At 27.0% G+C, this 22,112-nt stretch overlaps 1 protein-coding gene across 1 annotated transcript in view; it reads right to left on the bottom strand.

The window, feature by feature from the left end:
* Positions 1 to 22,112, bottom strand: part of LOC136080283 (uncharacterized) — an 84,426-nt gene that overhangs the window by 58,587 nt on the left and 3,727 nt on the right. Inside the window, exon 3 of the mRNA XM_065796899.1 lies at positions 10,251 to 10,403. Coding sequence (XP_065652971.1) covers positions 10,251 to 10,403 — 153 coding nt within the window. The remainder of the gene's footprint in view (positions 1 to 10,250; positions 10,404 to 22,112) is intronic.

Below are 22,112 nucleotides of genomic sequence, written 5' to 3' on the forward strand. Positions count from 1 at the left end.
AAAACTAATGCCAATGCAAAGTCATTCATTCAAAAGCCAAAGAAAATTTATTCTTTTTAACCTGCCTGATGTTTTTTCACTTTTTTTAAACAAAATAGTGGCATATTTATAGACATGGTAGGTCTTTGGCTGCCCAGGCTAAGTAGGCAGATTAAAATAGAGCAACTTTTAGGCTTTAAATAAATTATGACAAATCTAAAATACCAGTTAGCCAAGGTGCAATTCAACAAACATATTTAATTTATTAGATTATATATGAGGTAGAATACATGTAGTACTGGTCTACTAGCAACAGCACCAACCTTTTATTTCGTGTTTTGGAGTTAATGAATTAAAAAAGGGGTGCAACCACAATTAAAAAAAAATACCTTCTTGACTTTAATAAACCAGATGTAAGAAGTAATTTGTACGAAGTAAAACATACTTTTTTAGATTTTCTTTACATTAGACATATTTTTTTTTAATTTTTGAAAATTTTTTTAAACTCTACATGCTTTTTTAGCTTTGTTTGTAGCTAGAGTAAAGATGTTAACTATAACAATACAATACAAATATATACAATACGAATTCTCTTAATACAAATAATAACTTGTTATAAAAAATTTTCTCTAGGTTATGGTTACCTGCATCATCTGCTTGTAAAAATATACAATAAAATCTTTTTTAAAGTTAAAAAAAGTTTAAAATTAACGTAGATAATGTTAAGACATCTCTAAACTTCCTTAATTTAGCCATAATAAATAATATCAATTGCCACACGATTGTCAACCCTTAACTTATTTAATTGAATGCAAATGCTTAAAGAGATACGTTGGCGAAATTAAACTTTAAATTAGGACTCGAACTCAACAACATCTAAAACGTTTGAATCAGGGAAACATTATCTGTCTACAATAGCCACCCCTAATAAGTTTTTATTGCAAGAAACAAAGGGGAGAATGTTAAAAAATTAAAGTGAAACAAAAAAATTTGATCGAAAAGTGCGCGATGCTCTTGAAATACAGAGATTTACCAATGTTCTCCTTTAAATGGCGTAATTAAAATAGATAACGGGCAGTTCGTTTGAACTAACGTAGGAATGTAACAAACTTCATTTGTAACATTCCTACGTTAGCAAGAAAGAAGCCAATCAATTGCTGACGTCAGTTAATTTTAAACTGATTTTAACGTTAAAACTTTTTTTGCGTTACTTTACGAGCTTACGATGCTGGTAACTATAATCCAGCAAATATTTCTTTTAATATATTATTATTATTTGTATTAAGATTATTACATATTTATTAATATTTATAATTATTATATAATTATAAGATTTGTATTAAGATAATCCGTATTATTTAATTTTTTTATAAGTATAACATACACTATTATACACGATATCAACACTTAAAATTTAAAAAACTTAAAACATTGTAAAAAAAAAATGGAATTTAAAATTTCAAGTTTCTATTGGAAAACAAGATTTAATTTTTTTTAAAACTGTCCGCTTTTTGAAAAATTGTCCAAAAGCGAACAGCTCTAAATTTTATGAAAAAAACATAAACAAACTGATAAATTTATATTTAATATTTTTATTTTTAATGTTAAAATGCACATATAATAATATTACAAACAGAAAAAACTAGAAAAATCAAAAAAAAAAACATGAGCAAGCAAAAAAGTTTATAAAATAGGTTCTCCAACATTTTGTGCAAAAGAATTCTTTGCCTTTTATCTATCGTTTTGAGAGACAAGGTTTACAAAGCCACGAACTGCAACTTGATTTTTCACAAGTTTTCGATAAAACTAGTATCTCAGGCTTTTTACTTTTAAGAATCTTTGGGCACATTTTGTACTTTTTTTTGGCTTTCTTGGCAGAAGATTTTACTTCTGCTGCTGCAGTTTCAACAAATGTTCGTTTTAATAGCTTTGCGTCTTCTTCTTCTCTTAACTGGTTTAACCATGCTTCTTCAATAAAAGCTTGAATAACCATTGTTCTGACATTTCTGGCTTATTTCGCATGATGCTTGTTAGCATTTTGGAACTATAATTGCTTTAAGAGAGCTCTTTCAAATATGATTTTTACACGAACCGCAAATTCTTCTAAAGATGTTAAATTTAAAGTTGGAATTGAAGTTGGAGTTGCAGGCGGAATTAGGGTTTGTGTTTGTTCAGCAGTTTGAGGTAAAAAACTTGGTCTGCGTTGTTATTTTATAACTGCTAATGATGTTATTAAGGTGTTATTAAAAGTTTGATGAGTTTGTAATTTTGATTTGTCAATTTTGTCTTGATTTAATTGAAAGAGCCCAATATTTTCAGAACCAGCAATAATTTTAATACGAGCGTGAACATTGTAGCTTCTATACAACTGTGCAAGGAAACTTGGGAAAATTTTTTTGGAAAAATTGCTAAAAGCTCTTTTAGCATAAAGTTTTCTTAAAATATCACATTAAACATCTTTGACATGAAAATATACATTAATGTGAGATGAATTGGCGAATGAATTGGCGAATGTGAGATGAATTGGCGGCAATGCAAATTAGCTACATTTGATGACACGTGTTTGCTGTGACCATTCAAAAGTAAAATATGTTGACCACGAATTTTTTGAATGTGAGGAATAAACATTTTATAGAGCCACTGCACAAATTCATTACTTTCCATCCAACCACATGGAGATGTTTGTGTAAAGTGTGTTAAGTGGGCCTCCTTTAATCCAATCATCATAGAGTCAATTCTTAGATTTATAAATGACAAAAAGCAGTAGAAGGATTTTGTCAGCATTAACACAATTAGGAACAGTGTACTTTAGCATTTCACGATTTCTAGTTAATACTGGTGGATGCTTTGCACCTCATCTGGTAATTACTTTTGCATCGCCTTTGTCGCTATTGAAATTTACAGTTCCACAACGTATGGCTTTACAAAAATTTATTTTTGATAAATCAAAATGTTTTCAAAATAACGGGCAATAATTTCTGGGGTGCATGACCTTGCTCTCAAAGATGCATTATTTGTAGCTGTTATTTGCTAGTTTTTAAGTGCCATCGTCTCATAATTCCCTTTGTATCATTGCGATTAGATGTTTTTGAACAAACACGTTTCATCATTTTCAATTAAATAGTCTCTAACTAAACTATGAACTTCATCTAACTGTCTACCAAAGCCCCAATCGCTAAGCATTTGAAGAAGTTAAACCAAGGTTAACTCGATAAAAGGGCTTAATTTTGTTGTATTGCCACTACCAACTTTAAAAGTCGTATTTTTTTTTCAATCAGCTAACGTTGATTTTGCAATGCTGTAGAGTTAAGATGCGGCTCATAAGCTCAACTCACCATTTTCAATCTTATTTAATACGCTTTTTATTGTCTCCTCAGTGTAAGGCTTCTCGCTTGTTATATTTTTTGCTATTTTAAGTTTAGTAAATTCAATTCGGCTACAGATTTTGTGTACTTTTGTACTTTAACTTTAACAATATAAGTGCAAAAGTACAAAATTAAACAACGCAAATGAAAACATATTCCGTAAGTTAAAAAAAAAAAAAATGAATTAATTTTAAAATAATAAAAAATTCAATTAAAGTAAAAATATTATAAACAGATTAACCTATTAAATTTTAATTAATTTTTTTTTTTTTTTTTTTTTTTTTGGGGGGGGGGGGGGTTTTGTTGTGTCCGGTTGTAGGTGAAAACTTAAGAAAATCTTGTTTATGTCATAACTTTTTAACGGAGAAAGATTTTGAAAATCTAAAACTTTTTTTGAAATGAGCAGAAAATTTTCAACAAAATAGCTTCCTCTGTTTTTAAATTGACTTTTTAAATCTTTTATGCTAAGAACCTAATTTCCAAAAATATGTTTGATTTTTAGAGTTAGATTTTGTTTAACTTAAATATCTTTTAAAACTATCATTTTAATAATTGTTACTTTTATTTTATAATTTTCCACACATTAAAAATTGTAAGTTTATTTAAAATTTGCAAATTTCTTTATTTATAGTGGAGGTATTTCGTTTTCCCGATTAGTGTCCGCTTTTGCGCACTGTCCGGTTAGTGGTACTTTTACTCAATATATATTTTATTCATCCATGTGCAATTAAACATTAAATGGGAAAATCAGTTAATATTTCTCTACTAAGTATTCCTTTTTAATATTTGTTCTAAATTTTTTTCTTGTAATTAATTTCTTTTCTTGAAAATTATTTATTTGAAATTTTAAAATAAATCTCGCCAAGCAAAAATAAAAAACTTTTTTTGACAAAATTTTATTTAAACTTTACTACGAAAATAATTATAATAACAATATAGTTGTTTTCATAGTTTTTAAATTATGCACTACACAGATGTTTCTGTTACACACATTATTAGATTACACTATAGAACATAATTTTTGTTCCTAAATGGTACTAAGTGTTATATTTCAATCGTTAAAGTATGTTAAAAAATGAATTCATAATGCACAAACTTTTCTTACACGACAGCAATACTAAGAGAACTCGTTTTGTGAAAATAGAACAATTTTATTTTATTTTGTCATTATGATCAGGTAAAAACAAAAATTGTACAAGATATAGACAAACACAGTCGGAAACCACTCAACAAAGTTCAGAAATTTTTAGATTTTCTAGACTTACGATTGTATTGGGAATAACTCTTTCGAAGTAGCTCCAAATGTAGTCCTCATCATGTTTTTGTAAGACTGCTTTTGGTAACAAAGTTCAAAGTCTAATACATTTTGTAGAAAGTGCTCGCCTTTCTCCTTGGAGTAAGCGCCCAGAATTTGTCAAGATGCGAATCAAGGATATGTACTTTCAGAGTCATTCTGCATTCCATTTTGGTGTAATTTTTATGAGTCTGCACCAACTCCGCATAGTTCTTAGCTTGTGATAACCTAGGAAGCCCTAAGCAACTTGAAAAAACTGCTTCTCGCCGCTCCCTCCTGTTAAACAGAGTTACAAAATCCTCACATTCTATGATCTTCTTAATCTGTGGTCCGACGAATATACTCAGTAGCTGCGGCGCAGTGGTAGCAAACTTACCTCAGAAACAAAGGAATCGTGGTTTAAACCCCACCTCTGGGCAAGTTTTAATACATCGGTTAGGAAAGAGGCGTGAAATTCTCATTAAATGCTCATCCACGGTGCTCTTTGAAAAGACCGTAAATACTTCTTGTAGCACCTAAATAAAATTTAAAAAAATGATACCAGTTTTGACCTTAGCTTCACAAAAAAATCTTATAGGTATTGAAATGCTGGAGGTTTCTTGTCAATAGCAGTGACCAAGTCTTAATTTAATCAAGGCCTAACTTGGTGTACAGCGGTGGCATAAGTGTTTTATGAGGTATTATCAGCGACTCCCACTTCAAGTTGCTCTTCCCAACAAAAAAACTCAGTCCGTTGTGGTCAGTCCTTTGTGCGAAAATGCACCTTGGTGTCAGGGCTGTCCCAGAGACAGAGGAAACAAAGAAATTTCCTAAAACCTCCTTGAAGAACTATGAAGAATGATACTAATTTGAAATTACTGATGACCTCCGATCCTTAGTTGTCATACTTTAATGCACTCAGCAACATTTTGACACTGGTGTAGTCCTCTTTAAGATGCACCGAGTGGGCCAAAGAGAGAGATTGGCAGTTTTTTCCATTGTGAAGCAACGTGGTTTTGAGTCCCCGGGATGAACTTTTTATGCATAGGTAATATTCAATAGGATTACATGCGATACCTACAGCCTTGAGTAGACTGGCAACTCACTTACATGCAATACCTACAGCCTTTAGTAGATTGGCAACTCAATTACATGCGATACCTACAGCTTTGAGTAGACTGGCTTCTGATTAGGAAAGTACGGCTTTCTACCCACAACTTTATTTGCCGGATCGTAGTCCGTGTCTCCAGTATCTATTTCGCTATCTGGCTTCATTCTGTCTCCTGAAAATGCCGCCTTGGAAGAGTTAGAACAGGTAGGTCAGGGCTGTGTGGTACTGGAGCAAAATAGGTATTTGAAATATTATAAAAATAAAATAAAACACATCTAAGGGAGAAACAACTATTCAGTTTACCTTTAGGCGTTTTTTTGCAATATTTGAATGTGAAATCCGGTGCGCAAGATTAGTCTGGGTCTATGACCAGTGCGCCAAAGTATGCCTTGTAGGCCTCGCACCTTACACAAATGGATTCCTTGGAATAATTTTTCGCTCTTGTCTTAATGACTTCTCCGCATAAGTAGCAGAATAAATTAGTTGGATACAAACAACATTTTTGATGCCATATGAAACAAATAACTTCTCTTCAATTATGAATTGTTATCATTTCAGTCTGCAATACCAGAAATTGGAATCTTGACATTTGTGCTTTTGTACTTGTACAGCTACTTTTGAAACGTTCAAAAACATTCTAGAAAGTTTTGAGAGTTTTACAAAAGTTATGGAAGTTATAGAATGTTTAAGAGAAATCTAAAAACATTTGGACAACTCTAACAGTTCAGAAATATTACAGGAGGAAGCTCGACATTGAAAGAAAATCGACAATTTTCTCCAAAAAATGCGATTTTCTAAATTTCATTGTCTTGAACGCAGAAGCCAAGGTTTTCTGGAAAAAAAGCAATTTTCTTTCTATTCTAGACCTAGAAAGAAAAAGAAAATCGGGTTGGAAAACACACTTTTAACCCAAGAGCATTAGTGAAAGTATTTTACGTAATGTTATTTAAGTTAAACTCATTTTTAGGGTCATTTTTCACATAAAAAGCATTTCTTCAGCACTATGTATGCTGTTGTTTCTTATGAGGAAACAAACAAAATAGATAACCTCCTAAAGAAATGGTTTACTAAAAAAGTTGATGGTTTAGATGTTAAACTTGTTGTTAAATAAAGGATATTAAACTTCAAAACACTCAGATAATAAACATCAAAAAATAAAATCCAGGTTCAATTTTATTACCATTCTTTTCAAAACATTATTATATTTCTAATGCAAAACAAAAGGATGGTGCTAATACACAATTAGATTCGATTGTATATTGTGCAAAGTCCTCAGTAATTCATAAACAACTTTCACAGAGTTTTTAAATTTAATGTCAGAAATTTAGTGGCAACCAACACATACCTTCATTGCATTAAGTTTAGTAATGTTCTTGGTTAAAAGAATTAGAGGTTCGTCAGTGGCAACCAATACATACCTTAGTTGTATTAAGTTTAATAATGTTCTTAGTTAAATAAATAAGAAGCTCGTCATAAGTCAACAAAATAAATTTTATTTTTAAAAGTGAACCAATATTTTTAAATTATATTTTTAAAAATGACTTTTACTATTTTTCTAATGAATTATATATGTAACTAAATATATAGCATTACTACATATGCATTATATAAGTAATTATACTTGAAAGATCAAGGAAAATTCTGTAATTCTGGGTTAGAAAGCATTTGGTTACCTGACTTAGCAATGACATCAAGCTTTTCAGGTTTATACGTTTTTCTATTACTTTTATCGTTATTGCTATTATAAGTATTAATATTACTCCTAATAGTATTATTTTTTTCACATATATATTCTAAATTTCAAAATAAAATATCCAGGTATCTTAACGTTCAATGCTTATTAGTAATTGACAGATAACGGCAGGAGTTACAAAATTTTTTAACCAAAATTTCAAAAGTAGATTTTTTCAGGAATGTTTTTCTGAGGTATGAAATATCAATGATCAGTAACATATAAAAAAGAGTTAGTATTGTTATAATAATTACTTCTCAATATAAAAACAGGCTAAATCACAGGAGGGTGTATTTTACAGTCACCTCTTCAAAATGCATTTTGGCATTTCAGAGGGGTGACTCTAAAATGCACCACCCTCTGGTTTTAAAGGATTGACTCTGAAATATACCACGCTGTGGTTTTGAAGGAGTGACTCCTTCAAAATCACAGGGTGTAAATTTGAAGAAGTCACTCCTTCAAAATCATAGGGTGTACATTTGAAGGAGTCACTCCTTCAAAATTACATGGATGGATTTATTAGGCTGATATTGTTCAGTTACTTTTTGGCAAGTAACTTATGTTTTTTTGAACTAAATTGTAGCTGTTGAGTAAAAATATTATTACATTATGTTAATTATTATATCGGTTATATAAGTTTATTTATATATAACTATTTTATTTTTCTATAACTGTTTGATAATTAATTTAATTTAATAATTGCCATTATGTTTTTAGTTGCTGCAAAGCAGAATTTTTCAAAAAAGGTTTGCTCGAAACAAAAGTCTCCAGAACAATTTAAAAGCGTGGCTTAGCAACGCTCGTGACAGAAGGATAGGTAACAGAAAAAAAAAGCATCAATTAGTTTAATTACATTTTTTTCATTGACAAGTTTTTTTCGCATATAATTATATAAAAATTATAAACTTTAATTTGCCATTTTTTCTATATATAAAGAGTAATTGTAAAATTTGTTTAATTACATAGTTTAAAAAGCAAATGTATTTCTTAAGGTACTTACTCTCTATATCACTCTTAAAGTGGAGAAAATAATGCTTTCCATTTGATAAACATTTTCTAATCTTGGAGAGCAAGAATTTCAATATTTGACAATTCTAATAATGGAGAGCAAATATTGCTCTCTATTTGACAACTCTAATAGTTTTACCGAAATTTAGTACACAGGTTTGTAGGGAAAAAAATCTGCGGTCCAATTAATGAATACCATTAGGTTACCCGATTGATTCCCATCTGAAAACAAATGCAAACAACTGTTGGCTTCTCAATGGAACAATCCAGTGGGTCCAAATTGATATACATATTGGTTGCCGTCAAAAATTCAGGCTAATCTCATATGGGACCGAGTTGGATCCTGCTGACAAAATCACAATGGAAACCGCGTAGGATACCCAGTTTGGTCTCAGCATTTTCTCCGTTTTGGTCCCAGCTGGTACCCAGTTGCACTAGTTAACTGGGAAGCTCATCGAAAGTTATATTAAAAACTCACACGGCTCTATATAAATCATCATGCTACAGGAAAAGATGTGTTTTTTTTATTATTAATTTGTTTAAACTGCTACAACCCCATTAATTTTGAAATATTTTTAGAAAAAATCAATTTTTTATATATTGATATTTTTAGTTCATAGAACATATTTATACTTTTTTTTTCAAAAAATAAATAAATATGTATAAATTATAAACATAATGTGCATATGCCATATTATGTACATATGCCAATTATGTACATTATGTACATATGCCATAATAGAATTTTAAGGTCCATAACAACGCCATATCAACTCACAACTAAACAAGAAAATTTCAATTGTTCAAGCTTCTAAACAACAGTATTTTATCTATACTTCAGCTTTTTCTTTATTATGTGCTTTAGTAAAATAATAAAGAAAACATATTTAGTTTAGTGACGGTTTTTGTAGCGAACTTTTTCTTTTCTTTTTTTTTGGACTTTTTTTAAAACGTTATTTTTAGCAAATGTGTAAATTTTACAACATTAAGACCATATGTTAAATTAAATTTTCAGAGTGCTTTTTTATTGTTGTTGGACTAAAGTAATGAACTAGAATATTACAAATAAATATGGTGTCAAAATATACTTAATTCTTTTTTTTTTATGGTTATTTTGTTTAAAAAATTTTTAAATCTATTAAAAATTACTTTTAAAATGTTCAATGCATCTTCAATACATGAATCTGGTTCATAACCTCTTCACATCTTCTAGGAAAATAATATGAAAACTTTAGAACTAAATGGTTTATAGAAATGGAGATATATTGTTTTAAATTATACCCACATTTGAGTAATTTTTAAGGAATAAGTGAAGTAAAAGATAAGAAATCAAGATTTCATTTTTAGAAAAATATAAGCATACTTGTTTCAACTAGTGTGATGGTTTTTTTCACTTTGTTTTATTTATTTTTAAGAAAATTTTTTGAATCTGGGCGTTCTACTGGTTGGCAGTTTCAAAGAGGATTTTCACTTTTTTTGCAATTATTTATTTCAGCCAAGACCAAAATTCGGTTTGATAACATTAGTAGAAGAAACATTTATGCATATAAATAGCAACAAATATTTTACTAAAACTATTTTTATCTCAAGCCTGTTTTTAAATACAACTTTCTCTTTTATTAAAATTCAATATGACATGGTTTTTAAAAAGTTTTATATGAATTCACTTACACTAATATATATGTTAAAAATATATTTATATAGATGCACTTTTCAAAAAATCCAAAAATACTAGATATAAACACTTAAAAACACATTTATGTTACAATCTATTATACAAACCTAAACAATTGTCCCAAACTCCATTATAAATAGTTGCTAATGAACACCATAAGGTAGCACCATTATTAACCGTTGTACACTCATTGTAGGTCACTCCTGAGTAACTGAAGGGAAAAGTGCAACATTTTCCTGTAGTTGTTTTTTGCACGCAATCTAGGATATAATAAAAAAAATAGAAATAAATGAACTTAAATTAAAAGATTTGAAGGGAATACATTCCAATAAGAGATGTTAAGATGCGTACTACAATGATTAACACATTTAGTAACACAATTAGCGACATAATTAGTGACACAATTGAAAAATTACTTACTTTCAAACAAACAAAACTAGTAATTGAAATTAAATAATAATACAAACAACCCGATTTAAACTTTCACCTAATGTTTTTGTTTAAAAATCTTTCATAAAAATTAACAGCAGAATTTAATTAACCTTTATCATCACAAAATATCATTTGAATGATATAGTATATAAAAAAAAATGTCTTTAAAATCATTTAAAATAAAAATAAAAAAGGTAAAAAAAATTTAATTGATTTTTTATACAATTTCAAAACTTATGATCTACATAAAAATAATATTTGTAAAATATTATTACACAATTTTGAAAAATACAATCTTTATAACAACAGCAATATATATTATTATTATTAAGACTAGTTATAACATAATTACATTAAAAATTTTGTAACGCTTTCGCATTCATGGCGCAAACCGCTGTTTATCAGCGGTTATTATGTTAGTAACCACTTGAAATGTGTTGATTAATTTTAATAGGTAGAAAATGTTTTAAAAATAATTAGAATTTCACTTAAAATAAATGGAACCATGAACTTACCATGAATTTTTTATACATTTAACTGGTCATGGTAGATATATTCTACACCGATTATTTCTATACTTATTCTTTATATAGTCGCTTTGTTTTAATAATTTTTGTAACCTAGTGGGCACAAAAACGTTTTGCAAACGTTTAGTAAACGTTTAATGGTCGTTTAATGACGAATATTTTGGTAAAACGTTTTAAAAATGTTTGATAAATGTTTTGATGAACATTTTTTTCTTATTTGATTTATAATTTTGAGGGAACTTAGAAAAACCCTTAAAAACGCTTTTTTAAACTGTAAACGCCTAACTGCGCATGCGTGACAAAAATAAACAACAAATATTTAAACATATATATATATATATATATATATATATATATATATATACATATATATATATATCTATATATATGTATATATATATATATCTATATATTTCTAGATATACACATATATATATATATATATATATATATATATATATATATATATATATATATATATATATATATGCAGCGCCGTAACTAGCTTTTCTAGTGCCCTGAGCAAAATTTCATGTTTAGGCCCCCTAAGCCTAACTTTTTTTTTGGAAAAATTGTAAATAAAATATATATTTTAATTTATTATTTTTAAAATTTTCTTTATTAAAATTGCACTTTTCTCGCTTTCATTTGCGCAAATTCATTTATAACGTCGTCATAATTAATATCCTTAACAATGTTATATTCAATAGATATTATTGAAAGATATTTTCGTCAGTTTAAAGTTCCATTTCACGGCCGCCTAATCTACGGGCCCTGTGCAAGTGCATCTGTTACACCTGCCTAGTTACGGCACTGATATATATATATATATATATATAAATATATATATATATATATATATATATATATATATATATATATTTATATAATTTTTTTTATTATTATATTATTATTAATAAGGAAGTTAAAGTACCGTTTTCAATTATGAGCAACAAGGAAACAATTCTAGTTACAAGGAAATGATCATAGAATTATACAAGGTATGTTTGAATTGAAAACAATTTATAAATAAACTATTTTTGTTTATATGATTTGTAAAGTATATTTTATAGGTGTTTTACGTAGTATAAATTATTGCATAAAGCAACTCCAGCTTACAGTGGATGAGATTTTACTAATTAGAGTTATATATATATATATATATATATATATATATATATATATATATATATATATATATATATATATATATATATATATATATATATATATATATATATATATATATATATATATATATATGTATGTATGTATGTATGTATGTATGTATGAATGTATGTATGTATGTATGTATGTATGTATGTATGTATTTATGTATGTATGTATGTATATATGTATGTATGTATCTATATATGTATGTATGTATATACTAAGCTACCATAACTAAAGTTAAACTACCATCCTCAAGTATAAGCAACAAGGAAGCAATCCTAGTTTCCAGGAAATAAACAGACCTATTACAAGGTAAGTTTGAATTATTAAAAAAAAATTCTTTCAATTTTTTATGTATGTAGCTATTTTTAGCCGGACTGTTTCTACTCCTGCTAGAAACGGTTCTACATCCTTTGCACAAATAAAAACATTTTTTTCCCTTTCATGACATTTATAGGATAATATTTCTATAAAATTATTGAGTGATAACATGTTTTAAGCTTAATGAGAATTTTTCATTACGAAGTATCAATTATTGAGGAATAAAAATTTCAAAAATGACTTCAAATTTAGTATACACAAAAAAAATTTATTTCTTTTTTTAAAATTTATAGGAAAATATTTTGACAAAAAAAAATCTTATTTTGTTGTTGTTAATTTTTGTCTGAAAAAAATGATTATGTAAGAATATATGTACAGATATATATATATATATATATATATATATATATATATATATATATACACATATATATATATACATATATATATATATATATATATATATATATATATATATATATATATATATATATATATATATATATATATATATATATGTATATATATATATATATAAACAGTTTCTTTGTCTTTTTTATTTAGTGTATAAAAATTTAAATTTTTTAGTATTTGTAATACACACTTTGTTATAAAGTATTAAAACAAAATTATTTAATTTTAGCAACAATTTAGTACATTTCTAACTATTAATTTCTATTATGTAGCTTTTATATTTGTTAATGTAATTTATAGATGTAATGTAATACAAAGATTTTTGTGCATATGTTCTTAGTAATGAGTAGCAAAGAAAAAGTTGCAAGAAAGCAATCTCAACCAAATTCAAGGTATTTTTAAAGAGCATGTTTTATAATATGCTGTTTAGTTTTTTTAAATGAATTAAGTTTTTAACTATATATATATGAAATGAGATAAAAAATAACTATTTTAGTATATGGAGAAAAAAAAGAAATGCAGTTCTAGAAAAGTTTGGAAATAATCATCAAAGTTTTTTAGTTTCCCAAAGCGATAATTACCAGATGGAGTTACCAAAATCTCAGAGTGATGATCTTAAATATCATAATTTTTTTCAAAATTCAGCACTTGAGGAAAGTAGTAGCAGTCTTTCTGACTCTAGATATGTGATACCTGATAATAAAATAAAATATGATCTAGTGTTATGCTCAAAAATTAAGTAATGGTCAATTAAAAACAACTGTACGCGACGATGCACTAATGAAATTTTAGCTATATTTTGTGAATATAAGTTTAAAGTGCCTTTGATTGTAGAACCTTATTAAAAAGAAAAAGAAGTATTTGTTTCAAAAATGTTGATGGTGGAAATTATATATATCTTGGATTAACAAAACAGATCATTAATTAAATAATTTATCATTCAATTCTTGATGTTAACATTTTTTTAAGCTTTAATATAGATGGTTTACCACTGTACAAATCCAGCTCAACACAGCTGTGGCCTATTGTTGGTCTTATTAAAGGTTACAACCCATTTTTGATTGGAATGTATTGTGGATCAATTAAACCTAAATGTCATTTATTTTTAAAAGATTTTTCAGATGAATTAAAAATGCTAACAAGCTCTCCATTTGTAGTAAATGACAAAAGTTACATGGTTCAAATTTATGCTTTTATTTGTGATGCCCCTGCTCGCTCCTTATTAAAAGGTATAGTTAATCATACTGGTTATCATTCTTGTGAAAGATGTACTATTGTTGGAAGATGTATATTAAATCGAATTGTTTTTTCTCATATTGAAGTAAATGTAAATTTGCGTACAAATATTGAATTTCTTGATTATACTTATGCTAACAGAGATCACAATGGAAGATTTCACCAACATGAAAAGTCTATATTCAGTGAGATAAATTCCCTTGATTTTATAAACATGTTTACTTGGGACTATATGCACCTTGTTTGTTTAGGAGCTACTCGGAGAATTCTATATTTTTTTAAGGGTGGGATTAAAAGAACTAATCATGGAAAAATTTCTTTAAGCATGTTAGACCAAATTTCAAACAATTTGTTGCAGCTAAATGGAAAATTGCTTAGTGATTTTGTCAGACAGCCTAGGTCTCTCTCTGATTTTGATAGATGGAAAGCAACAGAATTACGTTCTTTTTTAGTATACTTCAGCATGATAGTGTTGAAAGACATCATTGATTTGCGTACATATAAACATTTCTTAAGTTTATCAATATCAATACAAATTTTATGTGATAGTAATGCTGAGTTTCGAAGATCAAATTTAGAGAATGCTCGTCGGTTGGTTAAATGCTTTGTTATAAACTCAACCGAAACATTTGGTCAACTATTTTGTGTTTATAACATACATAGTCTTCTGCATATATGTGATGATGTTGCGTTTTACAATGCTCCGCTTGACAGTTTATCTGCTTTTCCGTTTGAAAATTTCCTGCAGCAGATTAAAGTATTAGTTCAATCAAAACATAATCCTATACCACAAATATGTAAAAGGCTTGATGAAATCAATTTTTTTTAATAGGTTTGAGCAAAAAAAAAACAAAATTAATGCCAACTTAAGAGATGGTTGCTTCTTAATCAAACATGGTGTGGTTTTCGTAAAAATTAATTTAGGGAATGATCAATACTCGTGCTTCTATTATAGAAAAGATTGTTTGGATAATTATTTTACACACTTTTTAAACTCAAAGTATATAGATGTATATTTCTTAAGAAGTAATGTTCGACATGTTGTCAGAGTTAAACATAAAGATACTTTGGTTAACAAATGTGTTTGTTTACCAATAAAAGATGGCTTTGTTATTAGTAAACTGTTGCACAACATATGCTAAGCTAAACTTTTTATTTATCTATATCTACTTTTAATGTTCTATACATGCTATACACTAGAGTTGTGTTAATTAGTTAAAGGAATTTATATATATGTATATATTTTATATATATATATATATATAAACATATATATTATTATTATTGTTATTATTATTATTATTGTTATTGTTATAATTGCTTTTACTTTTTTTACTCTTTATTATAGCCATATAAGTATTTTCTTATATCTTTTGTGGCCCACACACACACACACACATACACACACACACATATACACACACAGATATATATATATATATATATATATATATATATATATATATATATATATATATATATATATATATATATATATATATATATATATATATATATATATGAATCTTTCACAATTTACTTCGAAAGTTAAGGAGCTGCTCTCAATTATGAATATTAAAGAAGCAAGAACAGTCACAAGGAAGCGATCACAACCCAATACAAGGTAAGTTTGATGAGAAAATAGTTTTAAAATAAATTCTATATCATAAATGTTGCTAATATTTTTTTTTATATTTTATTATATAAAGTCTGTTTATTTATATTAACTGTAATAATAAACAATCTTATATGTTGACATCAGAAAATCAATATGATCATTTTTTCATTTTTTTGTTTTTGATTTTAGCCCAATAAAAAGACTTTATTCTATAGTGACTATCATTGAAGATGAAAAACAAAAGAAAATGACTGTACCTGTGCATTGGGTAGATGAACTCAAAAGTGTTGTATATTGGCCTCTGAAAGACAAAAAACAATTAAACTACTATATTAGTAATTGGGTTTCACCTGATAAAGGATGGGGAGAATGTATATTGTTAAAAATCAATCTTGACAAGGGAACAAAAGAGATGTGTGATGTTTGACTCTGAATCTTCAAATTCTGATTTTCAAGAAACAGGTATTTTGGTAAATTTAATACACATGCTTTTAAACTTTAAAATGTTTTTTTTAAATTAGTTTTGTCAGTTTTCTTTATTTAGGTACTTTATTGCAAGTACCTTATTAAAATAATACAGTCTTGTGTTTATTTTTTAATATCAGTTTTAGAATGTAATAGTGAAACATATTGCAATCGTTTTTGGGTTAGAGAAAGTAGTTCTGACATTACAGTTGAAAAGGTTGCTGAATTGCAATTATTTTCTTCAATATCATTTTGTAAATCTCCTAGCAAACATCCTAAGATAGTATCTACTCAGAAATATCAAGAAGAGAACGTTTTGAATTCAAAATCATATCAAATCAATAAAAGTCAATCTAGTTTGTCCTCTGTTTGTCAAAATGATTTGTTTTTGGAACCAGTTCAAAAAACCATTCCAAGAGGCATTTGTGGTACTTTTTTTTATGATGAACCACCAGCTAGCTTTAAAGAAATGGATGAAATTCATATGTTAATATTTATTGAACCTTGTATTGAAACTATGATTCTATTGAGTTTATATAAAATTTTTATTAAATTAGTTCTAACTTATTTATATTAGGTTTTCAATAAACAATATTTATGGAGTTAGCAAGTTTAAATTCCGAAATAAAAAAGTCTTTATGTTCAATCGAAAAGCTGGGAAGAAGAACTGAGCCTGAAGAAACCTTACTTTATATTTGTAAATCAAATGATATAAGAGAGTTTGATGAAAGAGAAACATTTTTAAATGATAAAGAAAAGCTTCATTTGTTGGTATGGTTTTTGTATATAATAATATATGGTGCTTTTCTAAATAAATCTAATTGAATGGTATTGTTAATTTTATAATTTTTTTTGTCAATTAAAAAATAGTAGTGATATTGGTAATGATATTATATAACTTTTGTAGGTCCGTCAACTTAAACAAATAGGTGGTAGTTCAATTTCAGCCTCAGTTAACAAAGTTTTAGATGAAACTATGTCTAAAAGTGTTCAATCGCAATTTAACAAAGCAGGGAGACATGGAAAAAAATCATTTAGAAAAACATTATTGTATAAAGCAATTATTGGTAATTTGAAATATTGATATAAAATTTTTTTCATTTGGAAGTGTGTGTTTATGTAACCGCTTTTGTATGTGCTTTAAAATGCATAAATTTATTTTATATTTTAGAAACATTCAACAAAATCTGTTTTGGTTGATAAGTTAAGAGGTGACCATTTGAAAAGAGCTCCAGATCGAATAGAATAACAAATAGTTTATTTAGTATTTTTATGTTCACATTATAAATGAATACAAAATAAATAAACTTTAAAAGTCTTAGTGTTACACCTAAGTTTCTTTTCGTTAAGGACTTTTTTTTTGGATAACATAAGTTATTTACTTAACTTATAGATACAAAATGTTTTTACTCAATGGGCACAAGAATGTTTTGCAAATGTTTAGTAAATGATTAATGGTCACTTGAGCAAGATTTATGTTTAAAAACGTTAATAAATGTTTTAATTGTAATTTTTTTCTCAATTGATTTATTATTTCACAAGTTCTTTCACGTTTCAAGTGTTTTCACGTTTTACCACGCCTGTTTTTTTTACAAAAAAAATTTACATAAAGGGACAAAAATTTTATGAGCCCACAAAAATGTCCCAAATAATCAGTTTGTACAAGAGGTATAACTTTTTTGTAAATTTGTAAGAGATATATATATATATATATATATATATATATATATATATATATATATATATATATATATATATATATATATATAGATATATATATATAGATATATATATATATATATATATATATATATATATATATATATATATATATATATATATATATATATATATATATATATATATATATATATACAAATATATATATATATACATAGATTCTTTATGTATATATATATATATTTATATATATATATTTATATATATATATTCATATATATATATATATATACTTAAAAATGACCACCTACAAAGGAAAGCATCATTGTAAAGTCTTAATACAGCTTTTTAAAATCGAGTATAGTAAAGAAACTGTTAACTGGTACCACACTCCAATGCGTTTTGCTTCTCGCCACGGTCATAGAAGTCGATTTGCGAAAGAGATAGTTTGATTTAATAATAATAGAAGTAACTTCTTCACAAATAAAGTTGTCGACAGCTGGAGCTGCTTACCAGGTGAAATGGTAAATGCTGAAAGCCTAAATGCCTTTGAGAATCAGTTAAACTTGTTTCAAAAAATCCGCCACAGTGCCGCTAAGGCGCTCTATGCAGCACAATAATGTTGCATTGTGGTTAACTAACTTTTTTTTTTTAAGTATACTAAAAAAGTAAAATTATTATTCGCAATTATGAGTATCAAAGGTGCAGATATAGTTACAAGCAAATGAATGCAAGGTATGTTTAAGTTAAAAATATTATATAAATAAATTTTTTAATAAATGTATGAAGCTATTTCTATTCATATTTGAATGAAACAGTGCAACATATCACAGTTATTTGAACATAAGAGAAGCAAGTCCTATTATTAAAGTGCAAAAAGTTGCTGAATATAAGTTTATCAAAGAATGTCATCTGGTTTTATTAAACATTTTATGTAAATAAATATTTTTTATCAAGTTTGAAAGTATTTCCAACGTTAATAAACAGTATATGAAGTTTTTTTTCATCAGGTTTAAAAAACTACCCAAAAAGCATCACTTGAATTTATTGTTATGAGGATCTTTCATTAGTTTTTTTTATTTTATTTTATTACATAATGAAATTATAACAAGGTTAAAAAAATTGTTAAATAAACTAAAAGTAAAGTGTAGAATTTACCATGAGTATAAATGTGCGTTCAAGTAACACCCTTTATATGTGCTAGCTGGAATCCATGAAAGATTTCTATAGTATTTCTGTTTTTAGAAACACTGGTGTCACATACAACGAAGTTTGATTCGGTGAATAAGTTAAAGGGAGCTCTTGGCAGAATAGCACGACAATTATTTTGTTACGTTTTTGTAGGCTTATTTATAAATGTATGCTTTTTTTTTTGTATGCTTATATTATAAATAAATAGAAAATTAGGCTTTCGTGAGACCCTTAAAAAACGTTCTAAAAACGTTTTTAGGAAAACGTCCGGTCACCGTTTCATATGAACGTTCAAAAAACCATTAAAAAACGTTTTTGTGAGACCCTTAAAAAACGTTCAAAAAACGTTTTTAGGAAAATGTCCGGTCACCGTTTTATATGAACGTTCAAAAAATCATTAAAAAACGTTTTTGTGAGACCATTAGAAAACGTTCAAAAAACGTTTTTAGGAAAACATCCGGTCACCGTTTCATTTGAACGTTCAAAAAACCTTAAAAATCGTTTCACGGAACCTTTAAAAAGCGTTTGCAAAACGTTCTTGTGCCTACTGGGAAGTGGTATAAAATCAAAATCTTTTAAATCATTGTTTTAATTTAATGATCAATGTTCAATACTTTATAACTTCTTATTGTAAAAATTGTAAACTTCTGTGGAAAAAACGGTTATAAACTTATAAATATTTTTCCTTATTAACTTTAACATAATAAAACAGCAAATAAATGCTATAAATAGAGTTGTTAACGAGGCCAAAAGTAGCGAGGCCAAGGCCAAATGTTACCAGGTCATAAGTTACAAGGTCAAAGACAAGGCCACATTTTACAAGACCAAGGCCAAGGACAAGAATAAAAGTTTCAAGGTCAAGGCCAACGCAAACATTTTCAAGACAAAAGACTTTAATTTTTGACTTAGTTTAATAAAGTAATTAGGTATAATAAAGAATGAATAATTACGTAACTAATTACTTAAAAACAAAGAATGAAAACTTTAAATGCTTTAGTTTTATTTATTATTTAATGAAGGCTAGGGCCAAAATAATCAAGTTCAAGGCTAAAATTTTCAAGGCCAAGGTCAAGGCCCTAATTTTTGGCCTCAAGGCAAGGCCAAAGACTAACAACTCTGGCTATAAATGAAAACTAAGGAGATTTCGCAATTTTTAAATAAAAGTAAAACTTATAAAAGTGTAAACATCTTTAGAACTTCAAAAAATTTTTTTTGTATTTTAATAAAATTAGAAAAGATTAAAAAAAAAACTAAGCAAAAATGTGGAAGCGGAAAAATTTAAACTACTTCAGAAGGCTGCGACCTAACTTCTTTGACCACTAAAGCGTATTGTTTGATGAAGGCTTTAACACTATTTAATAAACAAAAAATTTTATAAAACGACAAAAAATGCTATTAATAAAAATTAACTAGATGTTAACGCAATTCAATTTTGTGATTTTTAAGAGTTGGTTGGTTTTATGACGAATTTAGTGAGCTAAACGGGTATTTGACACAACTTATCGGTAGATTTTTAATTGTGAGGAGCTTTTTCTTATTTTAATAAAACAATTGGCACATTTTTCAGGATTTAACTCCATCATTTTATTTGTAGAATCGCTTCTGTTGTAATAAAAGATTTTTTTTCAACGTATCTAATAAAAAATCTTGGGTCATTTAAAATGTCAATTTCACAATAATATTTGTTTGGAGTCGTATGGAATGAAGTTATAATTAAAAATAAGCTATACACGCACCCTTTCAAAACTTTATACCAGACCTCTGAAATAATGAATATATCAGCTAAGAGAGATTCATAGACTTTAATTTTTTATATAATAAATTCTTTATAGTTGACTCTAAAATAATTTTTGTTTTTATTTTATCTATATCGGTTTCTTTTAATATAAAGTATTAAAAAACGTTCAAACTTTTTTGTTTGAGGTGATATATATGTATGCAAACATTTAATCAAAAACTTTAAATTAAACAGAACAATATGTTTATTGAACATTCATTTTTTTATTTTAGGTCAAACAATCTTAATTGTATTAAAATAATACACAACCTTAAGTCCAAAAACGTAGATTTTAAAACAAGATCATGACTCTTATATATTCAATTTCTATCAAGTAAAGCTTCCACCAACTACATGAAGTTTATTATTGATGGTTGTTAAGGGTAAGTCTAACAATAAGCAGCAAATGGGCTATTTACTATTATACATTTAAGGTTGTCCTCCACATCAATGTTTTTTTTTTGAAATACATAAATAATAAACTTGGTGATAGATATGCTGAATGTCCGAGAGTTGAAATTTTAAAGTTAGATAAAACTGTTAGATAAAAAATTCATTATTTTAGATTTGTTCACTTATTTAGAATGAAGAAAATGCGATTGATTAAAAAGAAATAATTTGATTTAGTCAAAAAGACATCGGTAATAAATCCCATTTAATTACTCAAACAGTTACCTCATTTATATAAAAATAACTTTTTCTCACACTAGTCACTTTACTTCATATTTTTATATTGCTAAATGTAAGACTCGCTATTTTAAAAAGTTCAAAAACTGTTAATAGATCACAATGATCGTATAATATCTGAAGATTTTGGATGAACTATGAGGTTTTAATAACTAATTAAATACAAAGCTATGATGAAAATAAATCATGCTTAGTCAATATCAATAAAATTTTTATCTCTCGAATAGATGTTTTACTTACTATAAATTCTATAGAGACATTTTAAAACCCTTTGTTATTTAGGCATTAATAGGTATTTATAGATGGTAATGATAAGAGGACATCAGTAAGAGCAAGTTTAACAAATATTATTAGAGAAATAAGCATAGACATTTGATGAGATGATTATGCTTTGCACCACCAAAAAAAGAAAAGAAAACAACAACTAGTTGTAATAACTTTAACTAAA

This window comes from Hydra vulgaris, chromosome 05 (assembly GCF_038396675.1).
Source record: "Hydra vulgaris chromosome 05, alternate assembly HydraT2T_AEP".
NCBI lineage: Eukaryota > Metazoa > Cnidaria > Hydrozoa > Anthoathecata > Hydridae > Hydra > Hydra vulgaris.